This window comes from Oncorhynchus kisutch, linkage group LG15 (assembly GCF_002021735.2).
Source record: "Oncorhynchus kisutch isolate 150728-3 linkage group LG15, Okis_V2, whole genome shotgun sequence".
Taxonomy (NCBI): Eukaryota; Metazoa; Chordata; class Actinopteri; order Salmoniformes; family Salmonidae; genus Oncorhynchus; species Oncorhynchus kisutch.
Window position 1 is genome coordinate 33,283,338 of NC_034188.2, and position 23,389 is coordinate 33,306,726.

General features: G+C 44.0%; 1 protein-coding gene across 1 annotated transcript; it reads right to left on the reverse strand.

Moving 5' to 3' along the window:
* Window positions 1-2,143: 2,143 nt before the first annotated feature.
* LOC109905195 (E3 ubiquitin-protein ligase RNF38-like) lies at window positions 2,144-23,305 on the reverse strand. The gene is made up of 12 exons (XM_020502431.2): window positions 23,120-23,305; window positions 21,929-22,471; window positions 16,385-16,434; window positions 13,202-13,413; window positions 12,726-13,068; window positions 12,458-12,586; window positions 5,931-6,098; window positions 5,649-5,810; window positions 5,385-5,488; window positions 4,978-5,181; window positions 4,775-4,874; window positions 2,144-3,079 (listed from the first exon to the last, which is right to left on the reverse strand). The coding sequence occupies exons 2-12, from the start codon at window positions 22,194-22,196 to the stop codon at window positions 3,017-3,019; spliced, it is 1,803 nt and encodes a 600-aa protein (XP_020358020.2). The 5' UTR covers window positions 22,197-22,471; window positions 23,120-23,305; the 3' UTR covers window positions 2,144-3,016.
* Window positions 23,306-23,389: the final 84 nt, after the last annotated feature.

The following is a 23,389-nucleotide window of genomic DNA, read 5'->3' on the forward strand; positions in this document are numbered from 1 at the left end:
TGGTACAGTTGATAGAATGTTAATCTGCTGATAGAATCCTCATATTTAGACCCGGTTCTGGTCAGGGCTGAGATGCATCTCTCTGTTTATAGAAATAAACCTGCTGTTATCATTGACTCTCTCTCTATCCACAACTGCCCTCTATCTCGAACTGCCCACTCACTCCCCCTCTCTCTCCCCTCCCTCTGCACATCCCACGACACAAGGCAAGTGTCGCCTGTGTGTTTAGGTCCGTCTGCATCTGCGAGCCCAGTGGAATGTGCGGCGGGTCAGATGAATCCCGACAGTATCTCTGTAACAGACAAGAGTTGTGAGCTCCGGTTCCAAAACAGGCCCAACGCACCAGTGTGGCGTGAAGGGACAATGTGCAGAACGGATCTCGTTAACTCTCCATACATCAGGTTACTTCGACTCGGGGCATGAAGTGTGGAATAACCGTCTCTCTCTCGCTCTGACTCTCTCCTCAGAATCCATATAGCTGTATAGTGTTAGGGGAAAAAAAAAAAAAAAAAAACTCAAATTGTGATGATTAGTTGATTATTTGAATCAGCTGTGTTGTGTTAGCGTGCATCCTTTGGGGTCCCGAGCACCGAGTTTGGGAAACGCTGCTGTAGCTGCTGCGTCATCATGAATCAGACAAAATATGAAGGAGAGTAAAAAAAATTTAAAGGTGAGGCAGGCAGAGAGAGAGAAAACAATGAGGCAGCAGGGTGAAAGCAAGAAACATGGAGGGAGAATAACGAGTGGAAGAGAACTAGAAGATAGAGAAGGAAGAGAGAGAGAGAAAGTAAATGTCGGCAATGAACGAGACTAAAAGAAGTGAAAGTAATCCTGTATGGTCACATTATGCAGGTCAGAGGGCACATTGCCTGGAGACAGTCTGCTGAGAGACACTCAATGGACAATCAGACGACAACCCCCTCCATGTGATGTAGCTAACAGGCGTGCGCTAGGTAACTAACACCACAATGATGTACTGTATATCAACCCTGGATTGCTGATGCTATGCATTGGCCATTGAGGCTTTGAAGCCACTGGTCGGTTCTATCGGCACTCCCCATTAGAGGCAATCCTCCATAGGAATGAATGGAATTCTACAGTATTTCAATGACAGTACAAAATAACATGTATTTAAGTATGTTGTACCTCAACCTTGTACCTCTTAATTAAAGTATGCATTAAGGTATCTGTAATAAAATAAAATGTGGCAAAAATGTTATGTAGACATTAATAAAAGTCTATAATTTCCAAATATTTTTACAATGGAGGCACAGTAGCATCGACATAGCGCCCCCTATCAGTCATCCAGTGTGCATATCAATCATTGGTTCACACTAGTTATTGTGATGATCATTGCACGTCTCATAGGCCAGACTGGAAATGTACCATTCCTTAAAGTGTCAAACGCATATCCTATCCTGCCTTCGAGGACTTGTTCATTCTCGTCTTCTGGGACGAATTTGATCTAGTGCCAAATCCTTAACAAACCCCTAAACTTATAACTGGAAGGGTTACTGATCTGAGGATTTTAACATCACCACCATTGGTCAATTGTACACACGGTCCAACCGAAATTTGATTTCAGCTTTTAACCCAACCCTTCTGAAAGACACTTGTTGAGAGGTGCGGGGGACTGCCACACTGGGCGCGGTCGTTGACGGTTAAGGGCACAACTGCATGTAGGATTTCATACCAGCAACCCTCCCGTTGCCAGCTCACTTGGCGTTAGATTTTTGTCCCCCGTCGGACCCGGGATTTGATACCAGAAACCGTCCGGTTGCTCGACCCTTCAATTGAGACCCATCCCCTCTGTAAAATAAATCGTGCCTTACAAAGAACAGTGACGCCACCTGTTGGCAGTTTGCAGTCATTACGGTTGAAGCCTAAATACAGAAAGCCAGTCACCATCTATCTATTGGAGAGAAGAAACACAGCAGAACTACTAACGGCTAAAAGCAGCAGGTGGTCCGTGTGGTAAGGAAATCACCTTCCCGGTGTTGACAAGCATGGAAAATCATCGGGAAATTGACGGACCGCGTTCCGTGGTGAGAGGCGATAGGACGCCCAGCTTCTACTTTGGAAGTTCACTCTGCCATCGTTTGCTCTGGCGTTTCCGCTCTACATGAACCAGACAGCAGACAGATCAGTGTATCATGTCTTTTATTAATTAACCACCACGTAAAGTCTAACATCCAGAACAGACTAATCAATCCAGCACAATCAAACCCAACTGCATCACATCTCATAATTCATTTTTAAAAAACGGTCCAAAAATGTGATTTAAAAAAAAAAAAAAAGTTAATATCAAGCCTTTTATTTGGTATACAGATATTCATATATTTATACAGTATATAACACATGTGCCACTGCAAAGTCAGACAAACTAATAATATTTTAAGGAACAAAAATAAAGATAAAAATAATGAGAAACTTCAGAGGAATACAGTGAAGCGTGTCGTCGTGGTAACAATGACCAACAGGAATGATGAGGTAAACTGCCAGGCAGAGAAACTAAACAAAAAGCAACTAGTTCAGGCTACAGAGAGGCAGCGGAGTGGCATGGGCCCTTAAGTGTCAGCTACATGTGGATACCCAAGTCTAAACACACAAATACATGATCGGAGACTAACTAAAAATACAGTCTCTCATACACACAAACCCAACGCTGGCACATACCAGCGGACAGGAATCATACGTGTGGACATTGGCTTGTGCGCACACACCCACCCACCCTCCAGCAGGTTCAGCTGAGGGACATCCAGAGCTAGAGAGACAAAAAGGGGGGGGGGGGGGGGCTGGACCAGAGGGAATGGAGTGTGAGGATGAAGAGGACAGAAGGGAAAGAGGGCTAAAGGAGAGATGGAGGACAGAGTTAGAGGAGGCTGAAACACTTCAAAAAGAGATTGGAAGTGGAGTGAGGGCAGTAGTTACAGGAGGAGGAAAAGAGATGCAGGGGAGGGATGGGGGGGGCAGTGCTAAAACTGTTTGACAGTCAGTGGTTGTCTCCCCCTGGTGGTCACTCTGAGTCTCGCTGGACCTCAGAGGCATCAGCCCGACAGATGGGACACGTCCTGTTAGCCTGGAGCAAGAGACAACCAGAGAGGGAGACATAGTCCATTAACATGCAGGGATGACTTGATCATTACAAGAGAACTTCAGATAATATATATATTTTTTTTAAGAGGGCGCTTCAGTTGGATGAAGAACTAGGTATGAAGACAGATGTTTCACAGTATCTAGAAACGTGTGTTTGCAAACTACACAGAAAGAAACGTTAAAAGCAACATGAAAAAATATATTTCGCCAACCTTGGCTTTATACCTGTTCAGATAACACTCCAGCTGGCAGTTTGTTACCAACTCAGAAGTAAACTGAACAAAAATATAAACGCAACATAAAACAATTTAAAGAGTTAACTGAGTTACAGTCCATAAGGAAATTGGAAGAAATTCATTAGGCCCTAATCAATGTATTTCACATGACTTAGTATACAGATAGCTTAAAAAATATATTAAAAAAGAGCTGTGGATCAGGAGTCCAGTCAGTAACTGGTGCGACCGTCGTTTACCTCAGGCAGCGCGATACATCTCCTTCGCATCGAGTTGATTGTGGCCTGTGGAATGTTGTCCAACTCTTCAAATGTTGTGAAAGGTTGCTGGATATTGGCGGGAACTGGAACACGGTCATACGCGTTGATCCAGATCATGGAAGAGCTGACACCTTTTTCAGCTTCCAGGAATGGTGTACAGATCCTTGCATTACCGTGCTGAAACATGAGGTGATGGCGGCAGATGAATGGCAACGACAACGGGCCTCGGGATCTCAGCACGGCATCTCTGTGCTTTCTAGTTGCCATCGATAAAATCCAATTGTGTTTATTCTCCGTAGCTTTCGCCTGCCTATAACCTCACTGCCATTATTGGGCACTCATGTTCACAACGTTGACATCAGCAAACCGCTCCCCCACATGAATAAAACGCAGTCTGCCATCTGCCCAGTAGTTGAAACCGGGATTCAGCCATGACAAGCACACTTCTCCAGCGTGCCAGTGGCAATCGAAAGTTAGCATTTGACCACTAAAGTCGGGTCAAGAACCTGGTGAAGACCACAAACACACAGATGAGCTTCCCTGAGACAGTTTCTGAGTTTGTGCAGAAATTCTTCAGGTTGTGCAAACCTAATTTTGTCAGGTGGCTGGTCTCAGACGACCACGCAGGTGAAGAAGCCGGATGTGGAGGTCCTGGGATGGCGTAGATGTGGTCTGCGGTTGCGAGGCCGGGTGGACGTACTGCCAAATTCTCAAAAACGATGTTGGAGGCAGATGATGGTAGAGAAATTAACATTAAATTATCTGGCAACAGCTCTGGCAGACATTCCTGCAGTCAACACGCCAATTGCACGCTCCATCAAAACTTAGAGACAGCTGTGGCATTGTGTTGTGTGACAAAACAGCACACTTTAGAGCTGACTTTTATTGTCCCCAGCATAAGATGCACCTGTGTAATGGTCATGCTGTTTAATCAGCTTCTTGATATGCCACACGTGACAGGTGGATGGATTATCTTGGCAAAGAAGAAATGGTCACTAACAGGGAGGTAAACAAAACATCTGTTCTAAAATTGGAGAGAAATACGCTTTTTGTGCGTGTGGAACATTTCTGGGATCATTTATTTCAGCTCATGAAACATGGGACCAACACTTTACATGTTGCGTTTTATATTTTTGTTCAGTGTAGTTGATTGTGCTTCGTGAAATACTAGAGCGAGAGACTCACCCGGAGCCACTTGTCGACACACTTCCCGTGAAACTCATGACTGCAGGGCAGAACTCGCAGCAGCTGACGAGACTCAAAGTCACTCATACACACCACACACCTGCAACACAACTTCATTACAACATTTCAACAAAACCACCAGCTGTATACTCGTCGAGGAGGATAGCATCCTCGGTTCTGGTAGGTCCAGGGGAAGTACTCACAGCGTCTGTTCTGATTGGTGGTTGTTGGGGTTGAACCTATAGGAAGGAAGCTGCTCGATGTCTCCCTTAGTCAGTCCTCGGAGTTTGGCCTCTCCCAGACGCTCGGCCAGGTTGAGAAGAGCCTCGTAGTTCTCCACCTCGCCGTCATCTACGTCCAGCTCCAGGCTGATGGCAGGGCCTGTAGGCTGGACTGGCAGCATAGAGCTGATAGACAGGGAGAGAAACTCACTTACCTACAGACACTGCGCATACACAGCTCATGTGACAGAGTACAAAAGAGCTTGACTGTATTCGCACAAATACGCTATGCCACAAGAGTCGGCTACTTCCAACCAATAGGACAGAGTCTCCTGATTGTCTAAGCTACAACACCCATGATGTAGAGCTAGAGATGAATGGTGACTTACAGGAAGTAAGGCAGGAAACTGGGGTGGTAAGGCGAGGGTGGCAGTGGCTGCTGCGAGCGGTAGCGTCGTCCTGGGATACGCCGTGGCATGAAGTTAGGATAAGACTGAAAGAGAAGGGAGAAATAATTACTGGATTTCATATAACCAACTGAAAAAACATCCAACACAGGCCTTTTAAATGAGTTACAAGATAATGATGCAACAATCCCTCTGGTGTTGCATGAAAGGGTTTCAAGGTAATGAGCAGAGGCAAGAGACACTCACCACTCCAAAGAACTCCTGTGGCAGAGGCTCATGGGAGAGGAAATGGAGCTGAGTGGAGTGGGGGGGCAGGCCGGGGTGGGCCGCAGGGGGGTAGTGTAGACCCGCCCCTAACGACAAGTGCTCCCCCAACAGCTCCACGTCATTCTCTATCCTCTGTAACGGCTAGGGTAAAAAAAGAGCGAGAGAGATGTCATTAATGAGCTTCAAATGGCTTGTAATGCTAGACTGAACACACACACGCGTCGCGCCCCCCCCATTTTGTAAAACCCTAGCGCCACTCACCGATCTGGCCTGCTGTGTGGGGTAGGATCCAAACTGTCCGGGCTGGGGGATGTGAGGGGGATGGTGGGACAGGTGGGGAGGGGGCAGGAGAAAGGTGGGGTCACTGGAAAGCAGAGAGGGGAACGGGTAGGGCATGGGCAGATGTTGCACAGAGCACGTCTGCAGAACCTGAGAGAGCGAAAAATACCATATTACATTATGATTTCATCTCTCCTCTATACAAAGTGTATTGGTTGCAGATGTTATAGCAGGTGGGGTGAAATGCTGGTGTGTGTGTTACTAGCTCCTAACAGGACAGTAAAATACTTGTGCTGGTGGGTGTGTTACTAGCTCCTAACAGGGCAGCAAAATGCTGGTGTGTGTGTTACTAGCTCCTAACAGGACAGTAAAATGCTTGTGCTGGTGTGTGTGTGTTACTAGCTCCTAACAGGGCAGCACAATGCCGGTGGGTGTGTTACTAGCTCCTAACAGGGCAGCAAAATGCTGGTGGGTGTGTTACTAGCTCCTAACAGGGCAGCAAAATGCTGGTGGGTGTGTTACTAGCTCCTAACAGGGCAGCAAAATGCTGGTGGGTGTGTTACTAGCTCCTAACAGGGCAGCAAAATGCTGGTGGGTGTGTTACTAGCTCCTAACAGGGCAGCAAAATGCTGGTGGGTGTGTTACTAGCTCCTAACAGGGCAGCAAAATGCTGGTGGGTGTGTTACTAGCTCCTAACAGGGCAGTACAATGCTGGTGGGTGTGTTACTAGCTCCGAACAGCTCCTAACCAATCCAAACATGACCAGTAACCCAAATGCAATCTATGACCCAAATGCAATCTACGAGTACATGCACCAAAAATATATACTAGGAATGATACACAGCAGTAGATCTACTACAGTGAGCTGTCTAGAATCCAGGAGAAATACAGTGGAAAAACAGTAAAGGAAACAGTCCTGAGTAGATACACAAAATGCTCCAATTATTGACACCCACGACAAAGATGCATTACGTACACATGGATATGAACACACATACTGATGGAAAACAGAGTGGGAAGGAGGTACAGTGCCTTCAGGCAGGTCACCCCCCTTGACCTTTCCAACATTGTCACTGGCCTACACACAACCCCATAATGTCAAAGTGGAATTTTTTTCACATTCTTTTTTGAATTCATAAAAAATGAAAATACAACAAACTGTCTTGAGTCAACTATTCAACCCTTTTGTTTTGGCAAGCTTACATAAAAGGTAATGAGTAAAATTGTGTGTTAAGAATTCACATAAGTTGCATGAACTCACTGTGTGCAATAGTGTTGAACATTATTTTTGTATTACTACCTCATCTCTGTAACCCACATACACAGATAATTGTGAGGTCCCTCAGTTGAGCAGTGAATTTCAAACAGAGATTCAACCACAAAGACCAAGGAGGTTTTCCAATGCCTCACAAAGGGCACCTATTGGTAGATGGGTAAAACATAATAAAAAGTAGCCATTGAATATCCCTTTGAGCATAGTGAAGTTTTTAATTACACTTTGGATGGTGCTACAACACACCCAGTCATGACAAAGATACAGGCGTCCTTCCTAACTCAGTTGCCGGAGAGGAAGGAAACCGTTCAGCCATTTCACCACGAGGCCAATAGTGATTTTAAAACAGTTAAGAGTTTAATGGCTGTGATAGGAGAAAACTGAGGATGGATCAACAACATTGTAGATACTCCACAATACTAACCTAAATGAGTGAAAAGGAAGCCTGTACAGAATAAATATATTCCAAAACATGCATTGTTTGCAACAAGACAAAGCAGTGGTTCCCCAAACATTTTATAGTCCCGTACCCCTTCAAACATTCAACCTCCAGCTGCGTACCCCCTCTTCTAGCACCAGGGTCAGCACACTCCAATGTTTTTTTTGCCATCATTGTAAGCCTGCCACACACACACACAATACATTTATTAAACATAAGAATGAGTGTTTGTCACAACCCGGTAACAAAGGGCTCTTATAGGACCAGGGCACAAATAAAACCTTATTTGTTCATCAAATTGTGAATAACTCCGCACTGGTTAAGGAGAAGTGTGTGCTTGAAAGGATGCACATAATTCTGCAATGTTGGGTTGTATTGGAGAGTCTCAGTCACAAATCATTTCCCACAGAGTCCGTGCCTGTATTTAGTGTTCATGCTAGCAAGGGCCGAGAATCCACTCTCACATAGGTACGTGGTTGCAAAGGGCATCAGTGTCTTAAAAGCGCGATTTGCCAAGGCAGGATAGCGCAGCCCTATCCAGAAATCTGGCAGTGGCTTCAATTGAATTTAATCATTCACAGAAGTACTTGTTGCAATTTCGATGAGGCTCTCTTGTTCAGATATCGAGAAGTGGACTGGAGGCAGGGCATGAAAGCGATAACGAATCCAGTTTGTGTGGTCCGTTTCGAGAAAGTACCTGCGTAATTACACACCCAGCTCACTCAGGTGCTTCGCTATATCACATTTGACATTGTCCGTAAGCTTGAGTTCATTTGCACACAAAAAAAATCATACAGTAATGGAAAGACCTGTGTGTTGTCCTTCTTAATGCAGACAGAAAAGAGGTCCAACTTCTTAACAATTGCCTCAATTTTGTCCCGCACGTTGAATATAGTTGTGGAGAGTCCCTGTCAATTATCGCCCTGATAGGCCAGTCGTGTGAAAAAAATCGTCACCATGCAAGTGGTCAGACAGGTAAAAATTGTGGTCAGTATAGGAGGACTTTAACCTCGTCTCTCAATTTTAAAAAGTGTCAATACTTTTCCCCTTGATAACCAACATCTCAGCACCCCCAGCAGCAACTTGCCCAAGCCCCACCCCTGCTTCTCCTTCACCCAAATCCAGACAGCCGATGTTCTGAAAGAGCTGCAAAATCTGGATCCTACAAATCAACTGGGCTAGACAATCTGGACCCTCTCAAAATTATTTGCCAAAATTGTTGCAACCCCTATTACAAGCCTATTTAACCTCTTTCGTATCGTCTGAGATCCCCAAAGATTGGAAAGCTGCCGCGGTCATCTCCCTCTTCAAAAGGGAGAGACACTCCAGACCCAAACTGTTATAGACCAATATCCATCCTGCCCTGCCTTTCTAAATTCCTCGAAAGCCAAATTAACAAACAGATCACCGAACATTTCGAATCCCACCGTACCTTCTCCGCTATGCAATCTGGTTTCCGAGCGTGTCATGAGGGCACCTCAGCCACGTTCAAGGTCCTAAACGATATCATAACCGTTATAGATAAAAGACAATACTGTGCAGCCGTATTCATTGAACTGGCCAAGGCTTAGCAGACTCAATAGCCTTGGTTTCTCTAATGACTGCCTCGCCAGGTTCACCAACTACTTATCAGATAGAGATCAGTGTGTCAAATCGGAAGGCTTGTTGTCCGGACCTCTGGCAGTCTATGGGGGTGCCACAGGGTTCAATTCTCGGGCCGACTCTTTTCTCTGTAAACATCAATGATGTCGTTCTTGCTGCTGGTGATTCTCTGATCCACCTATGTAGACGACACCATTCTGTATACATCTGGCTATTCTTTGGACAAACCTCCAAAACGAGCTTCAACACCATACAACACTCCTTCCGTGGCCTCCAACTGATCTTAAATGCAAGTAAAACTAAATGCATTCTCTTCAACCAATTGCTGCCCGCACCCACCCGCCCGGCTTCACTATATGGAAGGTTTTGACTTGACTTAGAATATATGGATAACTACAAATACCTAGGTGTCTGGTTAGACTAAACTCTCCTTCCAGACTCACATTAAACATCTCCAATCCAAAATTAAATCTAGAATCGGCTTCCTATTCCGCAACAAAGCATCCTTCACTCATGCTGCCAAACATACCCTCGCAGAACTGACTATCCTACCGATCTTTGACTTCGGCATTGTCATTTACAAAATAGCCTCCAACACTCTACTCAGCAAATTGGATGCAGTCTATCACAGTGCCACCCGTTTTGTCGCCAAAGCCACATATACTACCCGCCACTGTGACCTGTATGATCTCGTTGGCTGGCCCTCACTACATATTTGTCGCCAAACCCACTGGCTCCAGGTCATCTAAGTCTTTGCTAGGTAAAGCCCAGTCTTCTCATCTCACCATAGCAACACCCACCCTTGGCACGTGCTCCAGCAGGTTTATTTCACTGGTCATCCCCAAAGCCAACACTTCCTTTGGTTGCTTTTCCTTCCAGTTCTCTGCTGCCAATGACTGGAACGAATTGCAGAAAAAAAAGAAAACAAATCTGAAGCTTGAGTCATATCTCCCTCTCTAACTTCAAAGCATCAGCTGTCAGAGGAGCTTACCGATCACTGTACCTGTACACAACCAATCTATAAATAGCACACCCAACTACCTCCTCCCCATATTATTACTTACCTTCTTGCACCCCAGTATCTCTACTTGCACATCTATCACTCCAGTATTAATGCTAAATTGTAATTATTTCACCTTTATGGCCTATTTATTGCCTTACCTCCCTAACCTTATTACATTTTTACACACTGTACATAGATTTTTCTATTGTGTTATGTTTGTTTGTGTGTAACTGTGTTCTTGTCGTCGCACTGCTTCGCTTTATCTTGGCCCGGTCGCAGTTGTAAATGAGAACTTGTTCTCAACTTGCTTACCTTAAATAAAAAGGTTAAATAAAAAAATATATAAAATAAAACCAGCACACTTCTGTACGTTGTAAAAGCGTTACATGGTCGCTGCCCATATCATTGCACGGTGCAGAAGATTCACGAGAGTTCAGGGGCCTTGCTTTAACAAACTCCTCTTCGGTGGATGCTGCAATGTACCCAAGTGGCCTCGGGAGCAACTTCTTGCACACGCGTTACCACTCCACTAGGTCTTCCTGTCATGGCTTTTGCACCATCAGTACAGATACCAACACATCTTGACCACCAAAGTCCATTTAATGTCACAAAGCTGTCCAGTAGAAATATCATATAATCCTAGTTTCCAGTGGTTTGCAGAAGAGGATGTCTTCCTTAATTGACCCGCCATAAACGTAACGGACATACCAGGAGCTGTGCCAGGCCCACCACGTCTGTTGACTAATCCAGCTGTAACGTATACAATTCACTGGCTTGTATGCAAAGCAGTAATTGTTTCAAAAACATCTCCTGCCATGTCACTGATGGGTCATGAAAGTGTTGTTGATGAAGACATTGTCTGTATAGTTTTGGCCTTTACCCCCAGCATTGTCCCAGCAGCAGCAAGAATTAAGTCCTCCACAACAGTATTTGGCTTGCCTGTCGTAGCCAATTGGTAGCTCACCATAAGACGTTTCTAGCCCCTTCACATTAATGGTATCTGTTGCTTTTATTACATGTCTTACTACGGTACTCAAAAGTAGTCTTTATTCTCACTCAAACTCATGTGGCTTATTTTTTTCATTTGAATTGTTATGTTTTGTTTCTAAATGTCTAAAGGTTTCCCATGAGAGAGTAATGGGTAATGTGATTGGATGTTAATTATTTGACATGGCATTATTTCGCTTAACACTAGATGGTTAAAGAAAAATATTTGGCAGTGAAACGAGGCTACTCAGGCGAGAAAAAAACCTCACCCAAATGCATTGCCCCATTGGAAAACATAAATGTACTGTTTGAAAATGTGAAGAATAATTTTTATTTGGCGTACCCCCGATGGCATTGCACGTACCTCAGTTTGGGAATAGTTGCACTAAAGTAACAGCAAAAAAATGTGGCAAAGCTAATCACTTTTTGTCCTGAATACAAAGTGTTATGTTTGGGGCAAATCGAATTCAAGACATTAGAGTACCACTCTCCATATTTTCAAGCAGTGGCTGCATCATGTTATGGGTATGCTTATAATCATTGAGTGGTGAGTTTTCCAGGACAAAAAAAAACCCAGAAAGAGTTAAGCACAGGCAAAATCCTAGAGGAAAACCTGCTTCAGTCTGCTTTCCACCAGACACTGGGAGATTAATTGTATTGTTCTGTTAAAAGGTCAAGGCCAAATCTACACTGGAATTGCTAACCAAGAAGACAATGTTTGAGTGGTAGAGTTCATTTTGACTTAAATCTACTTCAAAATCCCTGTCAAGATCTGAAAATTGTCTAGCAATGATCAACAACCATTTTGACAGAGCTTAAAGAATAATGGGCAAATATTGCACAATCCAGGTATGGAAAGCTCTTAAACTCACCCAGAAAAATTCAAGCAGTGATTTCTGCCAAAGGTGCTTCTACAAAGTATTGGCTCGGGTGTGAATACTTATGCAAATTAGATATTTACGCATTTTCAATATAATAATATTTCTAAAAACATGTTTTCACTTTGTTATTATGGGGTAGTGTGTGTAGATGGGTGAATTATTTTGTGTTAATCAATTTTGCAATCGGGCTGTAACAACAAAATGTGGAATAAATCAAGGGGTATAAATACTTTCTGAAGGCACTGTACATGAAGTAGGCATACGATCAGTGTCAAGAGTATCAAAGAGATACACAAGTCAGACAGTCAGGCTAGTTGAACTCACAGATGGAGGGACACTGCAGACAGGGTAGTGCTGCCCACTAAAGACCACCGAGCATGCTGGGAGCTGCTGGGGGGCCGAGTGGGAAGGCAGGCCGGGGGGGCCGCCAGGGGGAGAGACTGGGTACGACACCTGAGCAGAAGTCAAAGGTCAGAGTTCAAACAACCACACTACCTGAACTCCCACGTAGAAGGATTAAGGATTACCCTAATCAAATTCAATAATGCTCTATTGACAACTGTAAAAAGCAGCTTCCTGTTTCCTCACTGACCTGGTCATGGAGGTCCAGCACCATACTGCTCTGCTGCTGAGGGGGGTGAGGCTGGGGGTGAGGGTGCATCAGCCTGGGGGACAGGTTAGCAGGGTGGTGGAGGGGGCGAGGTGACAGGTTGGGGGGGTGGTAGGGGCGTTCCTCAGGCTGGTTATAGGGGTAACTCTGAGGGGGGACGGGGTGGCGGTAGTTCTCATCCTGAAGTCCTGCTGAGAGGCTGTGGTGGGGGTGATGGTGCGGGTTGTGGTAATGGTGGTGGTAGTGGTGGTGATGAGGGTGAGGGTGGGGGGGGTGGTGGTGGGGGAGACGGTCACGGCGGCCTCGCTGGCGTCTCATTGGAGGACTGGGAGGGGATAGAAATTCAGATGTCAGTCTCTTTCTACCAAACATCCTCATCACAACAGATAATGTCCCGAGGAAAAATAACTCTACAATGATGCTGAACCAATTGTAACATTTAACACACACACACTTACCTGCGGCGGTTGCGGACAGGAGTGTGGCATCGCTCTGGCATGTAGTGTGGGTGTGGTCTGCGACTGGGTGGGGGTGGGGCCCAGGTAGTGGGGGTGTGGGGTAGCTCCCAGGGACGAATGGGAGAAGATGGGGTGGGGGGAGGGGCAGAGCTTAGATCTATCATAGACTGCTGGGAAAGACGCTGTCGCTTAGGGCTAGGACTGTCCTCCATCTACAGAGAGAGAGAGAGAGAGAGAGAGAGGATACTTTTTTTGAAGTAGAACAGACAGAGAACTACATTGCCGATATTAAAACAGAATTATACATCAAAAACACAAAATTCACAATTTTATGAACAAAACGCAAATTCATAAGGTTTATTTTTTGCGAAATAGGACCTGACGCAGAGTAGGGTACTGTTGGCAGAATAGATGGATGCAGTTTAATAGAAATTCACCATTACATTTCTTGGCAGTCCAACAAAAATTGCTCTCTGGTCATAAATCACAGCTGGTACATTGTTTGCTGCTTACAGCCATTCATACAGATACACGGTTTCAGGTAAGTCAATATTTGACAACAAAAAAAATAAGGCAAATTGAAGGCCAATACAATCAAACAAGCGAGGGCATCACAAGTCTATCATAACGTGGCTAATAGGCTAGCTTATCTATTCATGTAGCCATTTATTTAGTAAGCTAAAAGCACAGAGGCAAACAAGCTAACTGTTGGAAGGATGTCAAGTCACCAATGAGTGGGTGAGTGGCCAACTTCCCCCATATAGATTTTTCAATGGCTGCAGCTAAAGATATTGGTGTCATTTGGTTAGCTAGCAAGAAATGTGAATCATTTGGCTGGTTAGCTAGGCTGAACATAAAAACGACGTATCCATAGTTCGCATATCTCTCGGTTGTAAAATGTATTTGGCATCGATCAAACGGGCTGGAAAGTTCCAAATTGAGTTGTCAAAACCTGGGTTGGGACAGGCATGCATTGGCAGGCAGGCTACTATTCTTCCCCCATCATTTATCAGGGCAATTTTGACAGCCAAATACAAGCTGAGAAAGTTTGAGTGGGTTTGTCCACTGTTAGCGTTAGCCAGAACAAGATGAGGTTAAATCTAACAGTTGTTGATCTAATAGTCAAAGGGAGGAGATCCCTTCCTGTTCATGGTTTGATCAATAGGACTGTACATTTCCCAAATGGAAGACGACTCTGTGGTATTTACATACAGTACCAGTCAAAAGCGGACACCTACTCATTCAAGGGTTTCTTTATTTTTTACTATTTTCTACATTGTAGAATAATAGTGAAGACATCAAAACTATATGGAATCATGTAGTAAGCAAAAAAAAGTGTTAAAACAAAATATATTTTATGTTTGTGGTTCATCAAAGTAGCCACCCTTTGCCTTTGACAGCTTTGCATTCCCTCAACCAGCTTCACCTGGAATGCTTTGAGAACATATGCTGAGCACTTGTTGGCTGCTTTCCTTCACTCTGCGGTCCAACTCATCCCAAACCATCTCAATTGGGTTGAGGTTGGATGATTGTGGAGGCCAGGTCATCTGATTGAGCACTCAATCACTCTCCTTGGTCAAATAGCCCTTACACAGTCTGGAGGTGTGTTTTGAGTCATTGTCCTGTTAAAAAGAACAAAGTCCCACTAAGTGCAAACCAGATGGGATGGCATATCGCTGCAGAATGCTGTGGTAGACATACGGGTTAAGTATGCCTTGAATTCTAAATAAATCATGACAGTGTTACCAGCAAAGCACCCCCCCCATCACCTCCTCCATGCTTCAAAGTGGGAACCACACATGCGGAGATCATACGTTCGTTCACCTCTGCGTCTCACAAAGACACAGCGGTTGGAACCAAAAACCTCATATTTTGACTCATCAGACCAAGGACAGATGCCCAACAGTCTAATGTCCATCGCTCGTGTTTCTTGGTCCAAGCAAGTCTCTTCTTATTGTTGTCCTTTAGTAGTGGTTTCTTTGCAGCATTTAACCATGAAGGCCTGATTCACACAGTCACCCCTGAACAGTTGATGTTGAGATGTGTGTTACTTGAATTATGAAGCATTTATTTGGGCTGCAATTTCTGAAGCTGGTAACTAATGAATTTATCCTCTGCAGCAGAGGTAACTCTGGGTCTTCCTTTCCTGTGGCGGTCCTCATGAGAGCCAGTTTCATCATAGCGCTTGATGGTTTTTGCAACTGCAGTGGAAGAAAGTTTCAAAGTTCTTGAAATGTTCCGTATTGACTGACCTTCATGTGTTAAAGTAATGGACTCATTTCTATTAGCTTATTTGAGCCGTTCTTGCCATAATATGGACTTTGTATTTTATCAAATAGGGCTATCTTCTTTATACCACCCCTACCTTGTAACACAACAACTTGGCTCAAACGCATTAAGGAAAGAAATTCCTGAAATTAACAAGGCACACCTGGTAATTGAAATGCATTCCAGGTGACTACCTCATTAAGCTGGTTGACAGAACACCAAGAGTGTGCAAAGCTATCAAGGCAAAGGGTGGAGACTGAAGAATCTGAAATATATTTTGATTTGTTTAACACTTTTTTGCTTACTACATGATTCCATGTGTTATTTCATAGTTTTGATGTCTTCACTATTATTCTTAAACTTGAATGAGTAGGCGCGACCAAACTTTCGACTGGTACCGTATGTGCAGAAATCCAGTCAGGTGTATTTTGTGGCTTTTGGCAAATGCTTTCTAATGATCTAAAGTCGTGCTGTTGCTACTGCCTGTTGCTACTGCCTGTAAACAGTCTAGTTCAAAGTGAGTGATGGCAGGCCCTTGTGGCAAATGGCTTATTTGCATCTAGGCCTACTGTAACTCTGATTGGCTATGGTGCTGATTGGCTATGGTGCTACAATCAGTCTTAATTATCCAAATGCACAGCTATTTTCCCACTCTATATTGCTATAAGATGTAAACACAAATGCCTTACTCTACATCATTCCCAAACATTCTATGAAAGTTTGACACAGTGAAAATGACCATATCGATGTGCCGGCTAGACAGAACATGTTCTAAAAATTTTTAAAGCACCATATTTACATCTTTTTTATAAGATTTCATGCTGCTAAAACACAGTCAGTTCCACTTTAACACCATGCTACAGCATTCCAGCTGTCCTGGTACTAGGTGTAATAGGGAAAGGGAAATATACTCACCTTGTCCCGCTCATCACTGCAGACGTTATCAGGGTGGAAGTGAAGGACACCTATAGGCCAGAGAGAGAATAACAGGAGGGTCAAACCAGGCAGTAGGCTATACAAAGACTCAGAGACCTGGACAGGCCTGGTTAACATATACAGCAGCAGTCATGCTCCTTTTAACCCTCTCTGCGATTACCATCCGTAGAGAAAGTAGCAGCCCAAATTATATTTAAACTTTGAGGGAACATATACACACTTGGTATAGCTGGATAAAGTCTGCTCAGTCTAGGTCTGAATGTGTCTTAGTGGCTTTGAATGGCCTGGTTTAAAAACCAGACAATGTTCTGTCTTCCACTGACAAGAGGGAGAACCATGCTCTCGACGACGTAACAATCTCTCCGATCTCACATTTAAAACTACCCCCTCTGCTGCCTCACAGACACACTACAATATTACACAGACACACACTCCAATCTTTCACAGGCAGATGCCCTTGAACTGTGCTGACGGAGTTTCCTGAAAACCAAAAACACCCCCACCCCTCTCCCACCCCCAACTAACCCCCCTCAGTCTCTTCAAAAAAAAAAAACAGATCGGAGAGCGCTCCTCTCCCAGCACTCCTCTCCCTGCGACGCCACAGCTCTATGAAGTCGGGGGAGACTGACAGCTCAAAGACGCGCAGCCAGTGGCAGCAGAACAGAAAAGAGCAGCCAGGCGACTGGCGCTCAGCTCCGACAGGGAGGGACACAGAGATCCAGACACTGAGCCGTGTGATGTGCCACAGGGGAAGGATTTGGCCGGGTTGGGTGACGTTTGCCAGGTTATATAGGCCTTCGTCCTAGTATCTGGGCCTCGGTACAGAAAGGGCACTTATTTGAGCCAGTGGCAGCATGGTTCGTACAACCCTGGCTCCAGGATTGAGCCACAAGGCCAAAACATGCAGTCAGTCTGTTCGAGCTCAGACCGAGGGAGAGAAACAGTGGTGAAATGAAGTCCCATATTCAGCACCTCCAAATCCAGTAGACACATTCCCCTGAAAGTAATGTTAAGAGGCGTGACATGCCAAGAGCTCTGCTCACAGCACACTAAACCAAATACGCTATAACCCACACACACACAGTATTCAAGAGACATCTGCTTAGAGCAGGGGAGGAGGATCAAACAGCTGGGAGATACAGAATTTCAGTCATATCCATAAATCCCTCTTTGTAGTGCGTCAGTGTGTGTTGGCAAGTGAGCCTAATGTATGTAGGTTTGTGTAGCCTAATGTGTGTAGGTTTGTGAGCCGCACAAGTGTGGAGCCAGGTGTGTCTGTGCGTGCACATATTCCTCTGTGTGGGTTATTTATTAGGTCCGGGTGGCGGGCAGAGCTATTACAAAAGCTCTTCATTAAAAGCTTGCATTCATTCATATGCCTTTCTGCCTCGAGGTAATCCAGTCTGTTCTGATGGTATGTTTCCTCAGAGCAGTGTTTTCATAATCTCCGGCTGCCGGCTGAACAGCCGATAACAGACTCATTGTCAGCCAGCTACTTTTTCCACTTCATAAATTAACTGGGCTTCTTTCCATTTTAAAAAGTTTCAATTCGCTAGTCAGAGAAGTCTGTATAGCCTTCTCCCGCTAGAATGAATGATACGCAACTTCTATGTGATGAACGATAGGACGGCGCCTGTCAATCACAAAGTCGAGCGATGACAGGGAACCACTGCTGTTTTTGTCAGTCTGCTGTCTGTCCCGACTCTCGGCACCCGTGTTATTTTTGTGCGCTGGAGTTGGCTGCAGTCAAATGTATTATTTTTCATGGAGGGAGCGCATGATGCTTCATCTCCTGTGAGAGTGAATTTACACATCCCACATCAGTGATAATAATGGAGTTTTGCATGTGCATCTTTTTGAGGCACATTCATTTAATTTCTTTGCATGTTTCATAGGCCTACGGCCAGCCACAAAGTCGGGGCGCTTAGGCTATTTACGGGTATTTGAGCAAACAGTTTACATTTCAAGAGTTTTAAAAAAAGGTGTAGAACTGAGTGAATAAAGTCAATCTCCTATATCCCATTGCTCATCCTAAATCCAGTGGTGGTGGCGGCACAGGGGAATAGTGACATTTGCGCAATCTGTTTTCTATCGCTCATTTGCACGTCATGTTAATGATGTCACCGTAATGGACTGTGGTTCAATTAACCTTGTTGTAGTGGGCGCCCTGATTCTAGTTTGTGAGCTAGGCATGCTACTGCCTGGGAAGGTCTCCCACTCAGAAGTACGAGATGGGGGGGGGGGGGTGGTAGGTTGACTTCAGGTCTCCCCACTGGAAGCCCTAGGTAGGGGGAATCTATCAAATAGCGCACTTCTAACTTTGTACAGTACTAACTGGAGGTCGACCGATTAATCAGAATGGCCGATTAATTAGGGCCGATTTCAAGTTTTCATAACAATCGGAAATCTATTTTTGGGCGCGGATTTTGCCGATTAAAGAAAACAAAAATGTTATACCTTTATTTAACTAGGCAAGTCAGTTAAGAACACATTCTTATTTTCAATGACGGCCTAGGAACGGTGGGTTAACTGCCTTGTTCATTGGCAGAACGACAGATTTTCACCTTGTCAGCTCGGGGGATCCAATCTTGCAACCTTACAGTTAACTTGTTCAACGCTCGAACCACCTGCCTCTCGTTGCACTCCACAAGGAGACTGCCTGTTAAGCAAATGCAGTAGAAGCCAAGGTAGGTTGCCAGCTAGCATTAAACTTATCTTATAAAAAACAATCATAATCACTAGTTATAACAACACATGGTTGACGATATTACTCGTTTATCTAGCGTGTCCTGCGTTGCATATAATCAATGCAACGCTGGGGGATGATTTAACAAAAGCACATTTGCGAAAAAAAGCACAATTGTTGGACGGCTGTACCTAACCATAAACACCAATGCCTTTCTTAAAATCAATACACAGAAGTATATATTTTTAAACCTGCATATTTAGCTAAAAGAAATCCAGGTTAGCAGGCAATATTAACCAGGTGAAATTGTGTCACTATAATATTTAGACTTAGGGATGCCATCCGTTAGATAAAATACCGAATGGTTCCGTATTTCACTGAAATAATAAATGTTTTGTTTTCAAAATGATAGTTTCCGGATTTGACCATATTAATGACCAAAGGCTCGTATTTCTGTGTGTTATAACTAAGTCTATGATTTGATAGAGAAGTCTGACTGAGCGATGGGAGGCAGCAGCAGGCTCGTAAGCATTCATTCACACAGCACTTTCGTGCGTTTTGCCAGCAGCTCTTCGCAAGCACAGCGCTGTTTATGACTTCAAGCCTATCATCCTAATGGCTGGTGTAACCGATGTGAAATGGCTAGCTAGTTAGTGGGGTGCGCGCTAATAGTGTTTCAAACATCACTCGCTCTGAGACTTGGAGTAGTTATTCGCCTTGCTCTGCAAGGGCCGCGGCTTTTGTGGAGCGATGGGTAATGCTGCTTCAAGTGTGGCTGTTGTCGATGTGTTCCTGGTTCGAGCCCAGGTAGGGGCGAGGAGAGGGACGGAAGCTATACTGTTACACTGGCAATACTATAGTGCCTATAAGAACATCCAATAGTCAAATGTATATGAAATACAAATGGTACAGAGAGAAATACTCATATAAATACTATATTAACTACAACCCAAAACCTCCTACCTTGGAATATTGAAGTTCTGAGCAAGGAACTCAAACGTTAGCTTTTTTTTACATGGCACATATTGCACTTTTACTTTTCCAACACTTTGTTTTTGCATTATTTAAACATGTTTCATTATTTATTTGAGGCTAAATTGATTTTTATTGATGTATTATATTAAGTTCAAATAAGTATTGTAATTGTCATTATTACAAATTTTAAAAATTAAAACGGCAGATTAATCGGTATTGGCTTTTTTTTGGTCCTCCAATATTCGGTATCGGCGTTGAAAAAACATAAATGGTCGACCTCTAGTACTAACGCAATTAGTTGTGCAATTTAGTTTGTGTGTTTCTTGTTTGAAGTACAATAGAATGTATGCACTCACTACTGAGTCTCTGGATAAGAGAGTCTGCTAAAATGACTCAAATGTAAATTAGAACGTACCAGAGCCAACCAAAATAGAGCTTGTTCTAAAAACGTGCGTCCTCTCTAATGCCCAGGAAGCTCCGGTTCAAAACACCCATTAGACAGCTTTGCAAGCGTAATGCCAAAATACTTCCGTTACTCACAAAATAAGGAGTTTCACAAAGAAACCATCTTCATTTAATCCCGTCACAGCCAATATATACATCCCAAAAATGTCTAAATATCTATTTTACAAGCAACCCAAAAATTGCCTCTCCAATGTATTGAGCTGGTACTCTATATGCAGTAATCTATTCTACTGTATTTTAGTCAATGCCACTCCGACATTGCTCATCCTAATATTTGAATATTTCTTAAATTATTTCACTTTTAGATGTCAATCAAATCAAATGTATTTAGACAGCCCTTCTTACATCAGCTGATATCTCAAAGTGCTGTACAGAAACCCAGCCTAACACTCCAAACAGCAATCAATGCAGATGTAGAAGCACGGTGGCTTGGAAAAACTCCCTAGAAAGTCCAAAATCTAGGAAGAAACCAGGCTATGAGGGGTGGCCAGTCCTCTTCTGGCTGTACGTCGACAGATGTGTGTATTGTTAGATATTACTGCACTGTTGGGGCTAGGAACAAGCATTTCGCTACACCCACAAGAACATATGCTAAATATGTGTATGTGATCAATATAATTGTATTTGAGCGGTTGTTGACATCTGACCTGTGTGTGACAGTAATTAGTGATTCATGCATTGGAGGAGTGGAATAGAATTCTCTCCCCAGTTGCTTGGAAAATTGTCAATTTTTGGAAGTCCATACTGCCTGTAACATGGGTGTAAATAAAGAGTTTGAATAGGAACTTCCTGGGTTTTAAAAAGAATACGTCGACATCTCAAACGCAAGTGGAACCCACAAAACACTACTGGGTAACACAGATTGATTTCCCTGTATATAAAATAACAAAATTGCGAAGCGCAAATAATGAGCGTCTATTCTTGAAATCAATTTGGGCTATCAATTCAAAAACATACCCCCACGTGCTAATTTACCATGTCCAAAACGGTCTCATTCAGCTCCCATTTGTCCAAAGCTCCCATAAAAATGCTCTTTGGAGGCAGTATGAGCCATCTTTCAATAATTTAAATATATGAATGTTGTTTGGAAATGTAGGCAATTTATTGATCAAACAGGCAGTTCAGGCCTTTCACAAAAGCAGTGAGGATACTACGAACAGTTTCTGCCCATACCCCTCAGTCACCTGACTACAGACAACACTGGATGGATGAGAAAATATTTTCAGACGAACAGCTAGAACCCTGCAGTGAAGATGCATGTTATACAGCTAAGAGGAACACTGCACTGTTTACATGTCAAGCCTGACACCTGCTAAATTGCATGGTACACTCATCCATGCACCAGGTGTGATGTATCAAGATTAGTAGGGAAAAGAGAGGGAGACCTTGAAGCTTACCAGTGCCGGGGTGTCTGTGTGCTCCATGCGAAGCGTGGCGTTGCGCCCCGCTAGACAGGTAGTTCCCCTGGGTGTGCTGGTTCTCTGTATAGCTGCGCGCTGTGTGCGGAGCCCAGCCGGTGTTGGTCTGTTGCGGGTAGTTCACCCCGATCCCTCCGCTGGCATTCATGTTCCCGTTGTTGATTGCGTTATTGCCGTTGCCACTACCGTTCATGCCATAGTGAAAAAAACCTGACCGTGACCGCGACCGAGTCCTCGGGGGGTCCATGGCTGAAGGGGGCGGTGGTAGGTGGACGTAATGGAGGTATCTGGGCGAGATGGAGGTTTGCCGTAGCCTACTTCCCTCGCCTTGCTATCTTCGTAATCGGCCTGTTCTGGAGTCTCTTCCTTCGCACGAAACGCTCGGTTTGGGGCGTAGGTACAACTGGAAGCAGCGGGTGTTCGAGCCGTCCTCTCTACGGTCGTTCGTGCACAGTCTCTTGGTCTGTGTTGCGCGTCGCCGTCAGTCAAAAACGTTCCAAATATGGATTTATTATTTTATCCCTATAGGAGGTCAATTTGGTATATTAGTTTGTTCGGTCATAGCAATGCACATAATGAAAATATCCAAAACAATCCAGATAGGTACATAACACAAATATTTAGTGTATGTATCTGGGCTGTACCCGTTTCGGTTTTTCTATTGTCTCATATGAAGCTTGCCTGCCTACTACTGGCTTTCTAGCTACTTGTCAGTGAGAAATGACACACGCTCGCCAGAGTTCCACATTCAGTTACACTATTTGATGGTTGGATAATGTTAACGCACAACAGATATTAAAGTAAATAATATTACTACAACTGTAGCTACCTAGCCAGCCAACGAACTTAGGTTGTTGCTATTTAACGTTAGCATATTAGCGGGCTAGTTAACGTTAGCTAATAAACCACAGCTCAGAAATGCAGTTGACTAACGTTAGATACATTTGTAATATTCCCCATTTCCCACATTACAATTGGTAAACCACAAATTATATATGGCAAACTAGCTACGTTTTTTGCTACTAAATTGTTAGCTCAACCCGTCGTTGTCTACGTTAGCGAGCTTATTGCTAACAGGAAAGCTAACGAGCTAGAAAAACAATTTAACTAGCTAGCGGCCGAGATGCGTTGTTAGAATTTCTGCTCATTGTTGGCAACCATGCTGCTAACCTTTTCAGGCGGTGTTGGTTGATCCCAGATAGAAGCGGCCGAATGCCTTGTCTGATCTTCAGAGAATGTTGGTCTTCGTCAGATTTAAATCCCCACCACGCATTGTACATTCACTGTTGATGCTGGTGATGTTTTCTCTGTAGATGTCAGTGTGGAGCGTAAGTGGATATCAATCAATGGGGATGTTAGCATCTCTGGTCAGACCACTCTAATCGAGCACAGAAATATCTGAAGACGCATTTCTTGCGATGTGCAAAAATCATCAGACTC

Bases quoted from the DNA above. Each gene is read 5' to 3' on its own strand.
- LOC109905195 (XM_020502431.2), bottom strand. From the start codon at position 22,196: ATGGACCCCCCGAGGACTCGGTCGCGGTCACGGTCAGGTTTTTTTCAC. The intron at 16,435-21,928 runs GTAAGCTTCAAG...TCTGGCCTATAG, and splicing joins ACACAGACACCCCGGCACTG to GTGTCCTTCACTTCCACCCT. The intron at 6,099-12,457 runs GTGAGTTCAACT...TCGCTCTCTCAG, and splicing joins TCTGCAGTGTCCCTCCATCT to GTTCTGCAGACGTGCTCTGT.